The following is a 21624-nucleotide window of genomic DNA, read 5'->3' as shown; positions in this document are numbered from 1 at the left end:
TTTAGATTTTTAAAAAGTCGCCATACAAAAAGCTGGTTTGGATAATAAAATGGCAGGTCAAATTTCAATAAAGAAAAATTAATGCATATGCAGGAGGTTGATGACAGCCTACAAAAGCATATTTATGTGCACCTAATTAACTAATTACTACTCTTGAGAAAAAATGTATAAAATTTATCTTGAGTTTGCTGGCAAATGCAGCAAAATGGCGCTTTTGCCAAGTGCCTAATAGAAAACATCATACTTTGGAATACATCCATGGTATATTTGCATCTTGAATGTCACAGTTTTAGTTTCTTCCTCTCAAAACTGTACCACAGTATCAGAATAATGACAGTATGGAAGGTAAGGGTGTTTCCCTATTGAGCATCCTCAATGCTAGACCAGAGTAAAAGAATTGAATTGCCTTAGTTTGGAAAGCATGTGATTCATCAAAGATCAGAAAGGTATATAAATCATGAATGTTAAAGGGTAGAAAGTGTAGAAAATAGGGGTACCTCAGTGAACTGGTGGTGCTTTAAAACAATCTACAAATAAAGCAAAAACAAATTCATAATACACCTTACATTCTCTGTGGCAATAATTTCTGCAGTTTAACTGTGGACACCAAATACAGATGTGTTCAGAAGGAGAATCATCAGTGTCTCTTAATGATTTAGATTAACTGTCAGTTTAGAAGGCCTGTAAAAGAATTTGGGAGTTAGCAATGTACCTTGTCTTCATTTTTTTTCCCTCAAGTGCTAGCAATGGAGGAAATAGTGCAGAAAAATGCAGAATCAGTGTATCCATTCAAAAAGTTATCTTGATGGAACTTTGAAAGGCTGGTAAACATGCAGAAAATTCTAAATTAGGTGTCCCTGAGGATTAGAGTCAAGGAGGGTGAATCACAGAAATGTATGATTTTTTTTTTCCTGTGCAGTGTTGGAGATAGGGAAAGAGGAAAAAGGAGGAGACTTTGATGCAGTGTTATTCAGATGGTGGAGGTCAAGGAGAGGTACTGAAGGCCTTCAGCGGTTGAAAAATATGCTGGGAGTCTAAAGTTAACACTTTTTTTTTACCTAAATATCTAAATTGTTAGAAATCTAGTACTTTTTAGTACTTCTTTTCAGTAGTGCTCTGAAAAAAAAACCCTTTTTGTAAGCTTTCATCATATTTTCTAGCTTCATACTAAAACTTACCAGGCTTTATTTGCTAGTTGTTACAGTTATTTCCAGTATCCACATTAATGACTATATGTCCTTAATCTGATTTCTTCTGGCTAATACTTTTGTCACCATTTCTCTTTTTTCAGTGTAGCTGTATATAAAAATTATCAACTGATGAACTCTTGATATATATGCTTCACATTTTGTCTATTGCATTATTAAGGTTTTTTTTAACTGAAGATTTCAAAATCCATCCAATCATTTTCATGCACAAACAGAATATAGAATGTCTGGAAACACTTCAGCACTCTTTGCCTTTGACTTAACTTGGCTTAAACAGCATTTTCAAATAACTTGTAGAATATGTCTTCTTAAAAATATATCTTCTGAAAAATAAAAGCTTTCTTTGAAGGTGAACTCTCTTTTGGTCTAGGTCTCAGTCAATGAAGCTGAAATGTATAGAAAGGTTTTATGCTATACAGATGAATAAGTGAGGAAGGTGTAATGCTGAGTACACTGTTTAGCTTTAATTCTGTCAATTGCCAATATAAAATACTGTAGCTTAGTGGTTTTAACACTTTACCTCTTTACATAAATTCTTTTGTGTCTTTTGAAAAAATACCCGTTAAATAAACCCAGTCTTTCCTCTAATGTTTCCCCTAACCTAAATCTTCTATGATTTTTCACTTCTGACTACTTAGTTTTTCAGCGTTCTGCATCATTCTGGAAAAAACATTCACCACTGCACTTCGAAGTAAAATGACATTACTATTTTATTCTTCTTTCTGTATGTCCCAGCATCTTGTTACCTTTTGTTTTGTTGCTTCCTTTACAGTCTTGATGGAATTATTTATGTTGTTCTCCTTGTTTTAAGGTAATCAAAGCTCCTGAAGTTTGTGTTTTAGTCCCAGGTGCCAGATATTTTGAGGCTTCTAGACCATGCAAACTAAATGTGTTTTTATATATTAACATTGAAGTCCATGTCCATATTTCTTAGGGTAAAACTGTAAAGCCCTTTTCAAAGCTGAATGATTTCACCTAGTACATTTAGAGTTGTATGTACAGAATTGCAGCTTATTTGGGGAAATAATGTTAGGTTTGTGTTAACACCTGAGAGCACAGTTAAATGAAAAACAACAAAAAAAGTTAGTAAGACCTAACTTTGATAAGTCTCTGACTAGATGCTGAAATGCATGTTTTCTTGCTGCTATGTCTAACAGGCTGTGGTTGGAATTGCTTGTTTGACCTCTTGGAGAAGGCAGATAGCTGAGCCTTTGATCTGAAACATGCTTTTACTTATAAAGCCATTTCCATTTTGTATTTTGCCACTGTCATCTGTGCTACACACTCAGCTTACTTTTTTTTGTTCTTATAAATAACTGACCTGCTGTTACATGTCAGATTTTTCTCCTTTTCTACCTATTACAAATCCATCCAGGAGAAGGATAGCAAAGGGAGCTGGAGAGATATGACATATCCCTGCCTAAGTTATTACATGGCCTGGGCGAAGTTTTATTTCTCTCAGTCTTGTCCATTGTCCAGAAAAAAACATGGGAGGTATTAAAGATCTTCACTTAGCATATGTATGTAATATATGTGTATCCCATTGTTTCAGGCCTGTTGCTCATATTTTCTCTCAATCAGCTTAGTTTAGTCTCTTCAGAATTTAACCATAATTTGTGAATTGCTCCAGAGAAGGATATTTCGAGTACAGCATTGCCTCTGTTGATCCATCCTCATCTGCTTATGGGCTAGTTTAGGAACCTCCTTTCAGTTTGTTTTCTCTGGAAGAATTAATTTATTCTCCTTCAGAAACATATCAATACAGTGTTGAGATGTGTTCTTTTATCTTCCATTAGTCTAAAGAAATAGGTGCTTGTGTGATATGTTGAAGTTAATGGCTTCTGCTGTTTCTATCCCTTCTTCTGTGTTTTGCACAACCACTTTTATGAAAGCTGTCATAATTTTCTTAGCTTCAAAGCATCATTTGAAGTATAGCTTGTAAAACATGAAAGTCTACAAAAGCAAGTTTCATCATTGGAGGAAAAAAAATCATAGCAAATTTTACTGTGAAGCTTGGATTCCTCTCAAGGAGAATACAGGCTTTTTAAAGGAAGAATAGCTGGGTTGTTTTATTGGTGAAAAGATGAGTAGAAGAGAAACTGTAGATTTGGCTTCTCATCTAGTGGTCAGATGAGAGGTTTAGCTGTAGACCAGGCTTTCTCCAAAACTTTTGAGTCTAAATGAACAATTCCAGGCCAAAAGCTGACTTTGAAAAATGTTAGGTAATTGCAAAACCTTTTAGGTTAGGAAGAAACTTCAACTACATTAGAGTTTCTTAATTTTAAACTAAAAATATTAATAAATTGAAAGCAGATACACAAGTTTACAAGAAATGTCATTAAATGACAGCACTTTTCAGTTATTCTTTGCCTTCTTTTAGTCATATTTAGTATGGATAATAGTAATTTAAAAATTATTTGATTAGTCTGTAAAATGACATCTGCTCTTTTATGAGCTATAAAAACTGAAGATGCTTGCATCATAAAGGTGAGCAAAATAAAGCATAAACAGATTATGTGTGTATTGCAAACAATAATGGAATGCAGAAGGATGTAAGAGCTTCCTTTTAATTCTATAATGAGAGTTGTTGTCTTACATCAAGGTGATTAATTATTGAAGAGAATATAGAAAACAAAGTCTCCAAAACTCACAAGCCTGTTCATGTTGATGTTTAATAGTCCATGGCTACTCCCTTTTCCTTTTTAAATTCTTAGCTAGGACAGAATTAGGGAGTGGTCACTTCTGTCATGGAGGTGTTTGCAGGTGGGGAGAAAAACTGTCATTTCATAAGCTGTAAGCTTGAAAGGCATGTTCCTTAACTTTACTCCCCAACTTTTCCCCCTGTTACAGCTGTAGTCTTTATTTAAGCTATCTTTCCCCCCATGGGCTTACTTTCTATTTCCTGTGATAACATATGCCATGAATAATTTCTATCTTGTATATAAATGCACCACATTTGTATTTATTATTTAAATTGAATATTATGATTTAATATATATTTGTTTAGAATTTCTCTAGTGGCATTTTCTTGGACTGAGATATAATGCCCAGACAGCTGTTTGGCAAAGGGGATCATATATATTTCACCCCTTTGTCTCAGTTGTTCATCTCTGTTTTTCTCTGGAGATTCTGTGCCATGCCTGGAAAGGATGACAAGCATAAATTTAATTAATGACAAGTAGATTATAGTAATTATCTAGCTAGGTTGCACTTGAGAACTGGTAACTCTTCTAAGTTGTTGGTGCTGTCAGTATTTGCAGTCACAATATGGCTATCTCCTTTTAATAATGTTTTCCCAAAGCGTGCCATGTCCATGGCTAGAAGTATCTTTTCGTATGCCCTCTGTCTTCCAGTTTGTCATAGTTATTTGGTTTGATTATAAAGAATGACCACAATTACCTTTGGAAAGGTTGCAATCAATATTTTCTTTTATACTGCGTTTTTTTTTTTATTGTTTCTTTTTAATAACTGTCTTTCATTTTTACTTTTTTGATGGTGAAATTGAATCAGGTGGAATGAAATGGCTGGATGGGAAGAGATTGGTTTTCCCACAGGGAGCATTGGATCACCTTCAGATCAGTAGAGTGGCTCTCAGAAGGCTGCAGGGCATGTATGTCAGGCAAACCGAGCAAAGCAAGATTGGGCAGGAGCATCACAAGCTTGAAGTGGGAAGCAGGGAGCAGTAGCCAGGTAGATCTGAGGCACCAAAGGAACTCCTAAAGTTTGCTGTCACTCAGTCATTGACCTAACAGAAACACAGGTGGGAGCTATCTTCAAGGAGGCAGCGCAGACTCTTCATGAATACTGTTACGGAGTCGCCTTTTGGCAAGTCTGCTTTCCCATAATTAGATCCTGTTTTTCATGTATCCAAAGTGTAACAGAGATCTTTGTGACTGAGGATTGTTACTTCAGCCTGGAAGCTTGTTCTTGAACTCTCTCATTTGGAACTTGTCACCTCGAACCTCAGTTCCTTCAGGTTCGCATACCTGTGGAGAGGTTGTGGCTGTGGTAATCTGGCCCAGCAGTGAAGTGAAGGGAGCAAGTTTTTCAGTTTAAGGTTCATCCTTAGCTTCAAGCCATTCAACTTTATTAGGAAAGCATGTGGGATATTTCACCTGTCAAAGAGAGCTCCCCACTCGTACCTAGATTCTGTTTTTGCCTTTAGATTGGATGCTGCCTTTATAATAGTGAGAGCCTCATTATTTGTCATAGTTGAACTGTGACCATCAAGTAAGCCCCACACGGCTGCTTGCTCACTTTAGCTCAGTGGTGGTGGGAAGAGAATCGGAAGAGTAAAACTGAGAAAACTCATGAGTTGAGATAAAGACAGTTTAATAAGCAAAGCAAAAGCTATGCATGTGAAGCAAATCAAAAGAGGGAATTCATTCTCTGGTTCCTATGGGCAGGCAGGTCTTCAGCTCTCTCCAAGAGTGCAGGGTCACAGTGACTTAGACAAACACCCATCTCTCTGAACATTATCTGCTTCCCCCAGATTTATTGCTGAAGTGTTCTATGGTATAGAATGTCTCTGTTGGTCAGATGGGGTCAGCTTTCCCACTTGCTTCTCTTTCCAACTTCTTGTGAACTCCCAGTCTCCTCACTAGTGGAGTGGGATGAGAAGCCGAAAAGGCCTTGGCTTTGTGTCAGCACTGCTTAGTGGTAGCTAAAATATCCCTGTATTACTAAGACGCTTTGCAGCACAATTCCAAAACAGAGTTCATACTAGCTAATACAAAGAAAACTAATCCAGCCAAAACCAGCACATCCATCCTCCATTATTTTGTGTCTTCGGAGCCAGAAAGTTAATACTGTGTGTGTGTCCCTAATCCAAGCTGCAGAATGCAAAGTCCAAACATGAGCATTAGCTGTGCCTTTGATTTTTTTTTTTTTTAATTGGACTACAAGTTATTTAAGAACCATTTCTAAGAGCTTGACTATCTGGCTAGATATGTAGTTGTGGGCAAGCACGAAGGCAGATCAAGCAACATTAGGGAAAAGTTTCTATCCATTTTATCTTTCTGGGGCTCCTTTCACATTCCTGTTAAGCATGCCACTGTTCCTGCAGCCTAAAGACAAGTTGTTGATCTGTTCTTGTTTATGTAATTGATTAAAGCCATGATTTCTTGGGTTTTCTCTGTGTTGCTTTATGAGTACCTTTAGCACTAATTTTAATATATAGATGACATACTTGGGATTGTGGATGATGAAAACACACTTTCCTTTTTTGTTACTTGTAAATACTTGCCCTGGGGAACAAAGATACAATTATGCAATCATAAAACTCTTTTACTTGCACCATGTGTGAATAGTATTTGGCAGACAAAACTTTAAAAAAAAAATTTACTTTGAGGCTTACTCTCCTAGAACTCATATCTAATAAGAATGTTACTCACATTACTCAGTGATCCTTTGTCAATTTAGTGTCAAGTTACCTCATCTCTACCAAGGAGCAGAAAAGGATGACTTTTAACTGTGTTGTTTTTTATCCAGCTTCACAAATGAATTTGCTGTTTCAGAGTACTGTGTAAATGAAAAGCATTAATTTCACCAGCATGTAATTCCCTGGTATATGTGTGTGTATATATATATGTCTATAGTTCAATATTGATTTGGAAACCTGTCTGTCCACTTGTAAGTATTGCCTGTGGGAAACATGGTGCATTCCTACTCCATAGAATGACATGTTACAGCATATTTAGTATGTGTTATTCACTTACCACTTGTCCACATCATGCTTAATCGGTTGCCTTTCTCAGAGTTCTGGAAATACATAAGAAGTAGATTCAATACCGTATGAATGTCCTCTAAGTGTTTTTCAAGAAATGAACGAGTATTTAGAAGGCATCTATTTGTTTTTACTTGTGAAAATCATCCATGTGAGGGATGGGGACAAGTGGGTATGCAGAAGTAACTCCTGAACAGTCACTTAAAAACCTTTCATTTGCAATTGAACTATAGAGTGGATTGGCTATTTAGACCAAATTGAAGATTTGTGAAATCAAGATTAATACTTGAAGCATTAGAACTTCAGGTTGAAATATTTGGGACATAGAAAGTTATGAGCACTTTTGGTTTTGTTTGCCTATAATATTAAGGTGTCTTCTTGACTGATAGATATGGAAAATAATGACTACTTTGGTATTGCATGAGCAGGCTTAAATTTTTTATTAAGTTACAAGATATGTAGTCTGTTGTTGTAGTGTGACAGGTGTGTAAAAATTCTCGGGTTTGGGAGAGAAAGCTACATATTTATTAGTTGTGAAATAAACTCCAAGTCTTTTATTGGCTTCAGCTAGCTGGGACCTCAGAATAAAACTGCCTTTATCTTGGAAATGAAAGGATGTTCGAGCTCCCAGGCACTAGGAAAATATACTTTTTTAAGTCATCTATAACAAAGAAAAACTTCTAAAATCTTGATGATCACTAAGCTAATGCTACCCCAGGATTACTCTGGTTGCCAGCTTCATTCTGATCGAAGATCATTTATTTACTTCAGAACAAAATAGTCCAGGCTGGAAGAAAGCCTGGATGAAGCATGAAACATGTGTGTAATCTGCAGGTAATAAGATACATAATAAAAAATGCTGATAAATTAAAATTACATATGTGGGTTTAATGTGTCCAGTAAGAACAATAATTATGAAAGATGGATGTACTTTTTCAAGAGAAGCAAGTGCTTCTAAAGAGTTTTTTACTGTTGAGTAGAAACTGTAGTGGTAGTTTTATCTCCGTTTTTTTTAATTTTCTTTCTTAGCCCTGAAACTGTTTGCTGTTGGCAGAATAGCTGCAATTAATAGTATTTTTAATCATGGGCTGATTTATTTTCAGATCTCAATAGAGAATGACTACCTAGGCCCCAGAAGAATTGAGAGTCTGCAAAAAGAAGATGCTGATTGGCAGAAAAAAGCCCACATGGCTGTGCTTTCTATTCAAGATCTTACAGTTAAATATTTTGAAATAACAGCTAAAACACAAAAAGGTAGTTATTTTCTGTCATCCTATCCATCACATAAAAAAATGAAATAATTTAATGTTTACTATGTTCTGCGTTGTACTGGTTTTTTCATCAATCCTTCATGGGAAAATGCAGTTGTCATTCTTATTTGTTTTTAATTCTGTGTCTGTTTGAATCTTTCACTTGTAAAACTTCTCAGAACTTCATCAGCAATGAACAAAATAGAAATTTTAGGCAGAACTTATTACAGCCACTTTCTCAATGTTATTCTATTAGTGGTACTCTGTGTTTGCAAAGGATTTAAGAGCATAGAGTCCCTGGTGGATTCTGTTTTCTGCACTGGATATGGCAGACCCCCATAGCAAATTGTTAATTGTCTTTCAGTTAATTTCCTTTTCTAGTCTTCCTTGCCTTCCAGTAATTTTTTTCAAAACTCTATAAACATTAAGCAACATCTCAGTTTAACTACTCCAAGAAAGCTGTTCTGTTGTTCAGAAGCCTTCATGGATATAAGCTTGGCTTTTCAGTGTTTGAAGAATGTGATAGTTTTAGTAAAAAGTGGTGCAGTAAAGTGAGGTCAGATGACTTGGTATGTACACCCGTGCTCTCATCCATGTACCATTTTAACTTAAATAACCAGTTTAATAGGGCAAACAGACCATTTTCTAGTTCACTGACAAAGGTTGTCTTGGTATCCTCCCCTGCTTGACTGCAGGTCCTGTTTCTTTCTTTGCCGTGGTGATAGTGATTGTGCAAGATCCAAAGTAGAAATCCTTTTTTGACTGGTAGGTCTCTTGTGTTCTCTGTACATGATTGCTACATCTGGCTCAAGAGATGCAGGCACTGCAAATTTACTCTGTTCATTGACAACCCCAAGTTAATGTGAAATTTCACCTTACTCTAACTGGCTGACTTAATAGTTTAAAACATGTTGGAATAAATTCAATTAGAGGAAATTCTAAATGTACCAATCAGCTTTACTCCTTTTCTAGTATGACAAAGGTAGCCAGTAAGATACACTACTAGTTGATAATGCACATTTATACATATTGACTTGTTTTTGTTCACATGATTTTTTTATGTACAGCAGTCAGGATTTGGATGAAAACCAGTGGAAAGTGATATGCCTGAAGGCTGATTACAATGCAGATCTTTAAAATACAGGTTATTTACCTGGTTTTTGTGTTTGTAGTTTTTCTTGGCCTCCTGCTGATCACAGGGTAGTCTTGCATACCCAAATATTAACAGATGGCAGAGGAAAAGCACATGAGAACATAAAGGTGCTTTTTATTACCCATGACCAGCATGTAGTAGCGTATGGTGACTTAATGCCACCCCTTTGATTCATTACTTTTGTGGCTTTTGCTTTGCAAAGCTAAGTACAGTATCTTGTGACCTGTATATTAACAGTGGTGAAAATCTTGTATGTGTCCACCTAGATGTTATCTGGTGCCCCAGAATAGTAAATCTGAATCAGGCAAGGGACTCCTGCAGTTTGAGTTAAAAGGTAGATGTTGTTTTAATTTCATGCAGAGTTCTTACGGAATCGCACTTGAAATTAAGCTGAAATCTTTGTTTTTAAATAGTAATTTTTTTCATTCTTCAGTTTAATTTTAATTTATGACTGTACTAGAAATGTTGTTAAGGTAGGCTGGAGACTTCAGTAGCTGATAATTGATGGTTACAGAAGTGGGGAAAATTTAGGATCCAGTTCAAGACCAAATGCTTGTATTAGTGAGATTTTTATTAAGTACAAATGTGTGCATTTTCTTTGCAGCAGGGTCACTAGTGGTTTGAAGAGTAGACTAGTAAGATGCCTGCCTCTTTTTTTCCTTTCTGTAGCTGTGTATGATCGAATGCGAGCAGACCAGAAAAAATTTGGTAAGGCAGCATGGGCAGCAGCAGTGGAACGTATGGAAAAGCTTCAGTATGCGGTTTCTAAGGAGACTTTGCAGTTGATGCGTGCTAAAGAAATCTGTTTGGAGCAGAAGAAACATGCGCTGAAAGAGGAGGTAAGTTTTCATGCCAGTAAGTAGAAAATTCAAGCACACAGAAAGAAGCAATGTTAGACAGATGATGTTGCAATGTAGGGGTGGTGAGTTTTGTGCCACTTACATATGTTTTCTGTTCACCTTTTCCTGGTTTCTCAAACAGAAAGACAGTTTTTGCTGTAAATGTTTACAGTGATCCACTGGAATGAGTAAAATGAAGAGAAAGGATAGGACAGAAATTGGCTGCTATGTAATCTCTGCAATTTAGCTGTCAGAGGCATGACCACCTTTTCAGAATAGCTTTGACATTCCAGATGGAAGGTGTCTGACCATTAGTAAATATATGGGTAGCTGGATGGTTGTGTTTGCACTCTTTCTCTGCTTGCCTTAATTGCTAATGGCAGTCTTCCAGACGGGGCTGTGCTAGTCACAGTTTTCCTGAGGAAAGAGTTCATGAATAAAACTGTGCTTAAATGTCTTAGCAGGAAAAAAATCCAGATTTATTGGATTTTATGACATCTCAAAAGTAACAATGCTTCAAATTCTATTTTAAACTTTGCTATCATATGGATGGACATTTGGTGCGAAGAACTTTCTGTCATACTAATGTTAATGTGTGTTTTAGCAATTAGATGATTGTTTTAAAAGAACTTTTTAAATGCTTCAGTGAAATTTGACTAAACTGATGGTGCTGTTATGAAAAAGTTATCCAGAGAGCTCACGAATTTAGCACTGCAAAGGCTGGTAGGTTTTTAAGGCTGATAGACTATGTGTCTATTTTAGGAACCTCTGTAGAAGACAGCTTGATCTGCAGGGAAGAAAGAGTACATGCAAGACCCAGAGTCCAAAAATAGGTTTACTGCATTTCAGTGCTCTTTAGATTTGGAAATCCAAGAGTTGTCTGAAAACCTGAGTTTATCAGGCTGTTGTCATCCTTAGTCAAGAGTTGATGAGACAATCCAGCAGTACTAATGGCAAGATATTGAATATTTTCACATAGAGTAACCGTGTATATTCTTTTTGTGGCAAATCTTATTTTTTTCCCTGTGGAGACCTGTGAATTTTTGTTTAATGAGATCTCAGTCTGGTAAATGAGTGAGTGTTTGGTCTGATATGCTAAAGTATTAGGGGCTGCACAGGAAAAGGAAGGATTCCTTGTAGTATACGTCATGATGAGCTGTGAGTTTGAGGCTTTTGGGACAGAGAAATAAGGAACATCTAATGGCCATGGTACTTTGGGATGGTGTATTACAAGGTATAAAGAACTCTGGGTCTGAGTGCAGTGGTAGGGAGATAGCAGCAACCACCTTCTTCTCTGATACACATTGTGTGTTCTGAGAATGTAAAACGCCTAAGTATAAGGAGTTGAATATGAGAAACCTGGCTGGGCATCCTATTTTTGCAAAGAATGGTGGCAGTCTCATAATGTTTGTAGAACTGAAATGCCTCCTGGCAAACCATTTAGCTACTACATTCTAGAAGATAAAAACAGGATGTTTATTTGAAGAGACTAAAATGCTCAAGAAATTAATACATCTGGATTTTAGCTGAGAAATGTGACAATTCAGAACAAAGATGTGATATGATTTCACTTGAGGGAAGTGTGTTCAACAGGTTGTCTATGGATTTTTTGAACATTTAGTCTTGGAAAAGAAATTTTTTTCAAGGGCATATTGTGATATGAAAAGGGGAAATAGCTTTAAACTGAAAGTGGATGGGTTTAAACTATATATTAGGAAGAAATTCTTTGAACTTTGAAGGAGCAACACTGGAACAGGTTGCCCAGAGACGCTGTGGATCAACATCCTGAGAAGTGTACAAGGCCAGAGTGGATGGAAGTCTGAGCAACCTGGTCTAGTGAAAGGTGTCCCTGCCTGTGGCGGAGGGTTTGGAACTTGTCCCTTCCAACCTAAGCCACTCTGATTCAGTGAATGCAACCACTCTCTGATTGGTATGAATGCAACAACGAAGACTGTAGAGATTAAATGACTTGCTTTCATTAGTGCAGAAAGTTGTGGCATTACAGGAAATTGAATTTGGATCTCCCCAGTGTAAGTTTTTTGTTCCACCACTGTGTTGTTTTAACCCCAGCCAGCTACCAAGAGCCATGGGGCTGCTCACTTGCTTCCTCACAAGTGGGATCAGAAGGATTAAAAGCTAGAAAACTCATGGGTTGAGATAAAGGCAGTTTAATAGGGAAAGCCAAAGCCAAACACGTGAGCAAAGCAAAACAAGGAATTAATTCATGTCTTCCCATGGGCAGACAGGTGTTCAGCCATCTCCAGGGGTTCAGGGCCCCATCACAGGTAACTGCGAACTTGAGAAAACAAAACTCTCTAACTCCCTCCCTTCCTCTTTCTTCCTCCCACTTTATATACTGGCATGATGTCACATGGTCTGGAACATCCCTTTGGTCAGTTGGGGTCACCTGTTCTGGTCGTATCTCTTCCCAGCCTCCCATGCACTTCCATCTTCCCTTCTAGAGGGACCATACAAAAACATGTAAGGCCTGGGCTGTGTGCAAGCTCTGCTCAGTAAAATCATCTCTGTATTATCAGCCCTGTGTTCAGCGCAAACCCCGTACCAGGCACTGAGAAGAAAATCAACCCTACCCCAGCCAAAACCAGCAGAATTGCAGAATGTTTCCCATACTGTTCTCATGTTAAATTTCTTTGTGTTTCTTTCACTGTGTTGATCAGCCTGAGAGCTACCAAGGATGCAGCAAATTTGTGGTACTGTTCGGTGAAAACTTGTAAGAATTGCTCTCAATTAAGAAGAGGATATTTTAAGAGAATATGCTGAAATGTCCAAAAGTGATTATACTGTTTTGAATTATCACACCTTAGTAGTATCTTACATGAAGTTTTAAAATAAATTGTTGAAATTCAAGGTCTTAGTTTTACTTTTTCATGGGGAGCTATCATGTAGCTAGGATATCTGCCCATGAACCATACAGCAGTACTAATTTCCCATTTCTTTTGCACCTGAAAGCTGAAAAAGTGGCAGGGTACCCCTAAAACAGAACAGATAACTAACAGCATCTGTGGTGTTTGCTCTTTGTAGTGCAAAGGTACAGTTGTTAGTTGCTAAGGTTCTTTATCAGGCAGACAGCAGTGCAACTGAATGAAGTACTCAGCGGCTATAACTTGGTGAGACTTTTGAAGATGGTCTGTGTGTATCTTTATTCAGTTTTTATGTACATTGTGTGTTTAAATTTTTAAACATCTGTTTGTAAGAAAATAATTGTGAGGGTTTGAGCCATTTTCACAGTTCATGGAAAAAGGGAAGTTCTTAGGTGTGCTCACATTTGACATTATCTTAATTTAAAAAGCAAACAAACATTTCCCACACCCACTTCCCTCACCAACAAACCCACCAAATTTTGCTGCACTTTTACAGTGAGGAAATCTTTGAAAAATGCCAAATCTCTTGAAAAATGCTAAAATCCTACCTGAACAATAAACATTATCCCTCTTATATGGAAAAACTGGAGAGTTCAAGAGAATCGGTCCTTTTGTCTTGAAAAGTAGCCTGTAGTTCACTCCAGTTGTGCAGTCAGTATGTCATTTACTATTCTGGTCAAATTAGTAACTTAATATGGATGCAAAGTAATAAAATGACATAAGGCATTTTTGTGTAGCACTAGACTATAGCATATATATGTTACATTAATGATTGTAAGGTTTCTGGTGTTTACTAAAGGACTTACTGGAGTTTTCAGACTAATAGTTGATACATACAGATGCATACAGAAGTACAAAATATAGCAGAAGAAACTTAAAATAGAAGTTGCAAGAATTGATTCAATGATATTCTGTATAGCAATCTTATTTGGAAATAAGTACAGTACACAGAACTGTTTGCGTTTAATTAAGCTGTGAAATCCCTGTCAATAGATAATGGTGCAGGTGCTGAAAGCTTGCATGTTAAAAAAAAAAAAAAAAAGGATAGAACAAATGTATTAAGTCCAGTAAGTCTGTTTTGTATAAGAGGCTGCAGTGTGATTTAAGTTGTGCTGCTACAGGCTGTGTTAGAGGCTGGTGAATCCTTTTGGGAAGCTATCACTGCACTGCCTGTTATGTTTCATCTTCCTGGATTTCTGCAACATTTTCCCAAAACAGGGTATTGACTAAAATGGATCATTGTTTAATTAAGTACAGATATCTTCTGAGTTTACTATAGTCATATTTAAATGTCAAGGAACCCTTTTTGTAGCTGTTCATTACAGACTCAGTTTTACGATTTGAAGATAACACCATAAGGTACAAAACATGCTAGCAAATATTTTTTAATGTATCACTAAATAGGTCAGGTATTTTTTCTTGGTAGACATCCCTTTTTAATGATTGACTGTCTATAATGTGAAACTGGACATTTCTTCTGAATAATGAGATAGGCAAATCACAAATTTCCACTAAAATTTACCATTACTTTCACCCAGTATCCGAGAGAAACTATCAGATATACATACTCTGAGCAAGAATTTGGATGTAGCCGTAACTCTTCTGCATGCATGTTGTAGAGGTGTGTGAATTCCCTCCAACCTCAGCACATAAGATTACCTTACATGCTGGTATTTCTTAAATATTATCTGAATGGCTAACTGTATTGAGCAGATAAATCTTGTTTGACTAAATGAAAGAGAATGGTTGCAGTTCACTTCGGTTGTGTGTTATTTTTCTATTCAAACATATAATACAAATAAGTACTGAAATATATATTATTTGTGTGTAATTTGTGTATATATAATCTGTGTATTTATTCCCCTGTGAAGGACTCCAGAAAGAACCTGTTTGCACAACCTTTCATGTTTTTTTCTCAGTTCTGCTTTTACAGGTTTTAACTGTAGCTTTCTAGATGCCTACTTTTAGATTGGGGATTGAAGATAGAAGAATTCTAATTTAATTATGTACCTTCACAGAATCAAGGGGTAGAGTAAAAGAGTGTGAGGGATGTTTCATGCTATAACTTGACACTTGACAGTTGCAAAGTGTAATTCAATGCCATGGATTTATTTCATTGCCATGTAGAAAAAAAGTCAGTTATTAAAGGCATCTTAAGAACATGGGATTTGATGTGTTCAGTTTTAATGTGTTACATTTACTGTACCAGACAGTATCTAGCTGTAATCATAAAATCTTTGGTTTTGTTCTCATAATTATCCTACAGTTGTATGGTTTCTGTTTGTTTGTTGTTTTCTCTTTTTATTTAGATGCAGAGCCTGAAAGGTGGTACGGAAGCATTAGCTCATTTGGACCACTTAGAAGCTGATTACTATGATCTACAGCTTCAGTTGTATGAAGTGCAGTTTGAGATCTTGAAATGTGAAGAGCTGCTACTGACAGCACAGCTTGAAAGCATCAGAAGATTGATGTCAGGTGCTTTGTTTATTTCAATTAATGCAAATCTGTTAAAGATAATTTTCTTCCTAAGAGTTCAGGGAAGCCTGTGGGAATGAAATGAGAGCAGATTCTTTGCCATGTGAAGAGGTACAAAAGTACTGTTAAATTAAAATTTACACCTGTTTATAAGGCATATAAATACACATAAAGAAGTTCTGATATGGTTGTCATTGTCTGTATTTGGAAATTTGCATATAAGATATGCAAACTATATATGTTTTGAAGAACTAAGGGAGGAGGAGATGTCTTAATTACTGTACTTGTTTAAAAATATGCAGGATGTGTTGATAATACTCATTTCTTGAAAGTGATTGGTTTTCAAAAGCTATATCTGCAAATTGGATTTCTTTTGCTACACTTGAAGCTCACGTTATTATCTCAAAATTAGAGCAGCAATGAAAACCTTATGCTTCCAGACCCGACTATCCTAATACTCCTCATGTACTTGCAAACTGTGGAAACAGTACATGTAAATCATACAGCATTTTTCAATCCAGTTCTATCCTCTAGACTTTTCTAGCTTTAATGTTTGTACTTTGTTTTGCTGTTTTCAGAGCGTAGGTCTTGAATAAAAAAAATTGCTATGAATAGAAAATTCTCCTAGGAGAAGTTTGAAGCTGGATTGTATTTTGAGTTGCCACTGGAAAAGGAGAAAACATAGGTATCACAGATTTGTCTCACTGTATCATGAATCTCCATCTTTGTGGCTTCTGATGGAAACAATTATAACTGTATGCTTGGAACATAAGGGTTGGAAACTTTATAAATGTGTTACAGAAATGTGGCAGCTTTGACTGGGTAGAGAATTAGTGGTTTTGGGGTAGATAGATTTTGGACTGGGAAATCAGACGTGTAGTTTTGGTACTGAAGATGTCTGCTTACTTACTTATGAACTAAAAGAAGTCCCCTGAACAGGAGACCAAGAAACGTATATCAAAATCCTTTGTCTTTGGTGTAGTGATAGTAAAACCTCTGGGTCATCAGAGAGTAAGCTGTAAAAATGTTACAGGGCAATACGATTTGTCATTGATGTTTTCTCCAGAAATCTGAAAAAGGCCCTCAACCCACAACCTAATCAAAAATAAAACCCTCAGTCAGCTAAATCATCACCCTGTTCCTTCCCTTGTGGGAACAAAACAGTTCACCATTCTGGCTTCCTTTGGTATTTTAAATTTATATGATACTGTTTAATTATAAATCCAAAGCTGTCCCATATGACAGAAAATGAAAAATATAGTTTCTAAATGTCTGAGAATTGTTCAACACATGAAATTACCTTCTTAGACTTTCCTTAGGTGGATAGAACAATAAATGTGAAAAATCATGTGACATGCAAGTGACTACATATGTGTGAGACTATTCAACACCAAATCTGAATTCAAGCATCTAAAACATTCAGTGGTCTTTTAATATGTGTTTTTTCCTATGATGTCAAAAGAAAAGCATGGTCTGTTACACTTTCTTTTTGAAGTGTGCTGTTAGTAAAGTAAACAGATTTTGATGTTGCGCATCTGTATGATTTGAAATTCATGTGTATAAGCTGAGTAGATGCTATTGCTTCTCTCTAGTCTTTGACTGTAGTGGTTCTGCAGAGATAGTTCAGAGAATTCCCAACTAATGTTTTGAGAGCATGGTTTGAATTGACTGCAGTTGGTTGTGACCTAGAAGAACATCTATGGAAATTTAGCAAAGGATCTAGTGATAATAGATTGTCATATTATGAGCCACATTAGTCATTAAGCAAATACCTGCATTGAAATTCAAAAACCATGACTTTATTAGGTAGACTTTACAAGGGTTTTATCTTATTTGTACAAAGTATGAGTACATTCTTGTGAAAATGGATTTGTGAGGGGTGAGCTTCTATATTTGTTTTTAACTTTGCATGAAAGTCTTCTAAAGCAAAATTCAGCTGTAAATTCTCCCATTTTATTACTGAAAGGTGAAATATAATTGTCAACCATTAATCTTCTTAGTCAGTGGTATCTCAAAGGGAGTTCCAGTGACTTGACAGTTATATATTGATGAAGCTTTACAGGGTTTTTATTTTTCAAACTGAGCGCTGAAGTAAAGAAACTGTTTGGTATGTTTTAGTAGCTTTTATTATAAGATGCATATCTTGCTGTGCTTTGTTATCTGGTCCTGCCATGACTTCTACTGAGCTGAAATCAGCATGGCAGTTAGAATTCTGGTTGCCGCAGAGACTCTACACACCAATAACATGAAGTGACAACAGCTTTTAAAATGGCCTGCGTACTGAGGAAAATCCTGTGCCTGTCTCCAAATAGTCAAGTAGCTGAAGTAGGAGAAATTACAGTCTTTCTGAAAGTAGTTGAAAAAGTTGAAATAAGAAAGTTCAGTGTTTCTGTGGAATACACACTTGACAGACATGCCAGCTGCATCTGCCTGTTTCAGACAGCAGTAATGCATTTTCTTCTTGCTGTATGACAAATATATCCTACTTTGTATGCCAGTGGAATTAGGAAACAAGAGGTAAGAGGTCTTTGCTGCTTCTTCATCCCAACGTCCTTCAAGGATTTATAATCACCACTCTTTCCTTCTTGGCAAGAGATGAAAAGGCAGTATTTAAAGATGAGCTCAGTGTTATTCCAAATGCTTCACTCAGGAAGCTAAAAATCACGAATGTTGATAAAACTATTAGTAATTACCTCCTTTTCAGGCCTGTAGTGCTTTGAAGGATTGCCTTGAAATTGCCCTCCCTCCCTCCCAGGAGAAGTGACTGGGACATCAAAAACCTATGAGAAGATTTTTGGTGTCCTGTTGTCGAGTCCCCTTACATGAAATTATGAGTTGGTTGTAACACAAGAATCTCATGCCGAGGTCTTCAGGTAGTCTTTTCTATCCTGAACTTCATGGTGAAGACCAGAGAAAATTGCTACACACCTTGGGTCCCTTGTGAGACCTAAACACATGCATGGTCAGTGTTCAAATTAGGCTACACATTATAGCTGTACATTTAGAATTGCATTTGTGTTTTAATACTTTGAGCTTGCCTGAATAGCAGGCTGAGTTTCATTGGTATTAATTTCTGTTCCCCATAAAGACCTTAAAAGCGGTACAGTGTCTTGCTGTGCAATGTTTTTCGTCTGACCTATTGATTTTTGGTAGTAGTTCTCTGAAAGGGCTGTGGCATCATATCTTGCAGGTCAGTGGGAGGGTTGTTGTTGAGGAAAACAAAATGTTAATCAAATACAAACCATTGATTTAATTTTTTTATTGCTGACATCTTTAAAATAGAGAAGAGAGATGAAGTGGTGTATTATGACACTTATGAAAGTATGGAAGCCATGCTTGAAAAAGAGGATATGGCAACATCTGTACACTTGCAAAAAGAGGAGCTGCAAAAGCTACAACAAAAAATCCGCCAGCTGGAAGCAAGGCGAGGACGTATTTCAGCCAAGAAAGCCTACCTCAGAAATAAGAAGGTACTGTTTAATTGCCTTTTTTTTTTTTGGACATAATTAGCAAACTTAATAAAACTTCAAAAAGTTTCCTTTCAGATCCAAATTTCCCAGAATTTTTGTGGATTACTTTCATTGTTTGCTAGAAGTTGTTTTGCAGAATACTAAATGAAATGACATGTATTATTATATTGATACATTTAAGATTCTGTTTACCTTTCTTCTAGCTGTAAAGGAACCTTCAATTACTTTGAACTAATAAACTTATTTATATTAACTAATTGGAATACTTTCAGGCAGGAAGTCCATGCTAGAATCAATGTTTTTATGGAGATTAGTTTTGTGTATGTTTGCCAAAGAGAATTTTCAAATATGTTTCTCACTAGTGAGTTCTATCTTCATTCTCTTACCATCCTTTTAAGCTTACGTTGTGTTGATACTCTGTTTGGCAGTCTATATTCTTAATTTGTAATTCTGTGTGTGCAATTTAGGTCAAAATTTGGGAGACCATTGCAGTACTTGTTAGAAAATAAGTTCTACCCCATACTATGTACTGTAAAACTATGCAAAAATGTCAGTTGAAGCCTCATTCTGGATTAGCATGAATGGTCGGTTGGTTGTGTGTTTGCAGTCATGTCCCTTTATGCGAAAATGACCCCTTCTTATAAAGAGTTCTCCCAGATTGACAGTAAACCCTTCAGGTCTTGCCTCCACAATTAATATATCTATTTCTGTACCTAAATCTGAAGCATAACAAAGCAAATGAAAAGTTGTTGAAACATTTAATTTATTTTATTTTTTGCATTTTGTCAACCACTGCTTGGTTTCTAGTTAAACCAGTATGGAGAAGACTGCAAATGAGGTATTAGAAGAGAGGTCCCCTGTTAGCTGATTATGTGAAGTAGCTTGCTTTGTCATTGTGTTTCTTTTGCATGAGTTTGTAAAGAGAAAAGGTATGAGGAACCTTGTTAGTATTTCAAGTAAGAGAACTTACCTGTCATGTTACTCTAATTTATACAGGCTATAGTTAAATATGATATTTTCTCCTGGATATGAAAATACACTACTGGCATCTTACAAAGCAGACAAACCTGTTCAAAAGTGCCAGCCTGTTTGCTGTTCTTTGCTTAACTTACTGGAGTTCACAGGTCAAAACGAAGTGCTGAAGCAGTAGGGATTTTTAGCATGCCCATATATCTGTATAATGAACTAGTCACCTTTGATGTCTCTTTTGTCTCAATGTTATGCTATGATAGAATATCTTGTTTAAGCTGAAGGTGTTGGTTTTGGCTGTAGTAGGAGTAGCAGCATGGTGGGTTGTGCACTGTGACAAGATGTAGAGCTGTGTATGGTAGTGTTGCTTTTCTGCATCTGCATGCAGGAGTGAGACAGGTTCATCTTCTCAACATCGTGCTGGGATAGCTGTGGCTATACTGCTTTCAGGACCTGAGGTAATGTCTCCATGTGGAGCTTGGACATCACATCACTCTCAGAACTAGTTCCACCTCTCTTACTTGTGTCATTGCCCAGCATAACATTCTCTGTAGTTGAGTGCTGCAGGAGATACTTAGCTTCTAGAAGAATCACAGAGTAGAACAAGGTGTATTTAAACCAGGAGAAAATAAATGAGCTTTATTTGAGCAAAAAGAAAGGGCAGCTGTGTGCCATTGTGTGGTATTTGTGGGGCAGAAAAGAATGGCCATTTTTTAGCTTCTCTTCTTACTGCTGGATAACCCAGAGTCATACTAAGCTTTCTGGCAATTACCTGAAAATCAAAACTTCTAGATTTGTCTCATTTTTTTAATGCAAGCTTTGTATTTTCAATGGCTTTTCTAATGATATTGTAAAACATTAATGAATGCTATTTGAGATGCCTGGTGTGAGTAGTTGCATATGTAGGGGGGAAAATAAAAGAGGTCTTGCTCTGAAGTGTTTGCAGGTTAAGTCAAGTATGCAGAACTAAGATACAGATGGGATACAAAAGCAGACTGTAGATGGTGAGAATGAGGGCAGTGATGACTGAATGCTATGTGAAGAAAAGTGACTTTTTGAGGATGAATGTGGAAAGTACATACTGGGTGGTAAATCTGTGTCAATTAAGAAACATTTATTGTTGAACTGAGATGAGAGTGTACTTAATGCTTTTCAGATTGTGTTCCCGACTTTGCATGTTTCAGCAAAGTATCTTAAAACAGACTTTTAAACTGGTTTTCTGTTTTGGATTTGGTTGGTAAGATTGTGATGGTGGATTGGTGAGGTTTTTCTTCCTTTTTTTTTTTTTTAAGCTTGTCAGTTCTGTAGGTGAAAACAAAAAGCAAGCTATGCATTAAGTGGTGTATAGGACAGTCTTGTGATATGTTTAGAAATTACAGTCCTTTCTCATTATGAAGATTTTGGCAACTGAAAATGCCCTTAGGAGAATGTCTCCTTTCTAGCAGCAGGTATCAGGATTAAGGAAACAATAGGAAATTTTTCTCTGTCATCAGTTTTAGTTTTTTGGAAGAAGGTAATTTCATCATCCAGTATTTAAAAATCTTTTCTGTTGAGGAGATAACACAGTGAAAGCAAATAAATTACTCTTTATAGAGTAAGACAATTTGTAATTGAAATATAAACTTCAGTGTCTATAGTCTCTATTCTTTTTTT

At 36.5% G+C, this 21624-nt stretch overlaps 1 protein-coding gene across 1 annotated transcript in view; it reads left to right on the top strand.

Moving 5' to 3' along the window:
• The window catches only part of JMY (junction mediating and regulatory protein, p53 cofactor), a 62600-nt gene that overhangs the window by 23622 nt on the left and 17354 nt on the right, over window positions 1–21624 (top strand). Inside the window, exons 3-6 of the mRNA XM_021531120.3 lie at window positions 8037–8187; window positions 10006–10175; window positions 15367–15532; window positions 18815–19002. Of these exons, the coding sequence (XP_021386795.1) occupies window positions 8037–8187; window positions 10006–10175; window positions 15367–15532; window positions 18815–19002 (675 nt within the window). The remainder of the gene's footprint in view (window positions 1–8036; window positions 8188–10005; window positions 10176–15366; window positions 15533–18814; window positions 19003–21624) is intronic.

The sequence above is a fragment of the Lonchura striata genome, chromosome Z, assembly GCF_046129695.1.
Source record: "Lonchura striata isolate bLonStr1 chromosome Z, bLonStr1.mat, whole genome shotgun sequence".
Classification (NCBI taxonomy): Eukaryota; Metazoa; Chordata; class Aves; order Passeriformes; family Estrildidae; genus Lonchura; species Lonchura striata.
The sequence above is the reverse complement of the archived record's forward strand: the minus strand, read 5'-3'. Positions and strand labels throughout refer to the sequence as shown.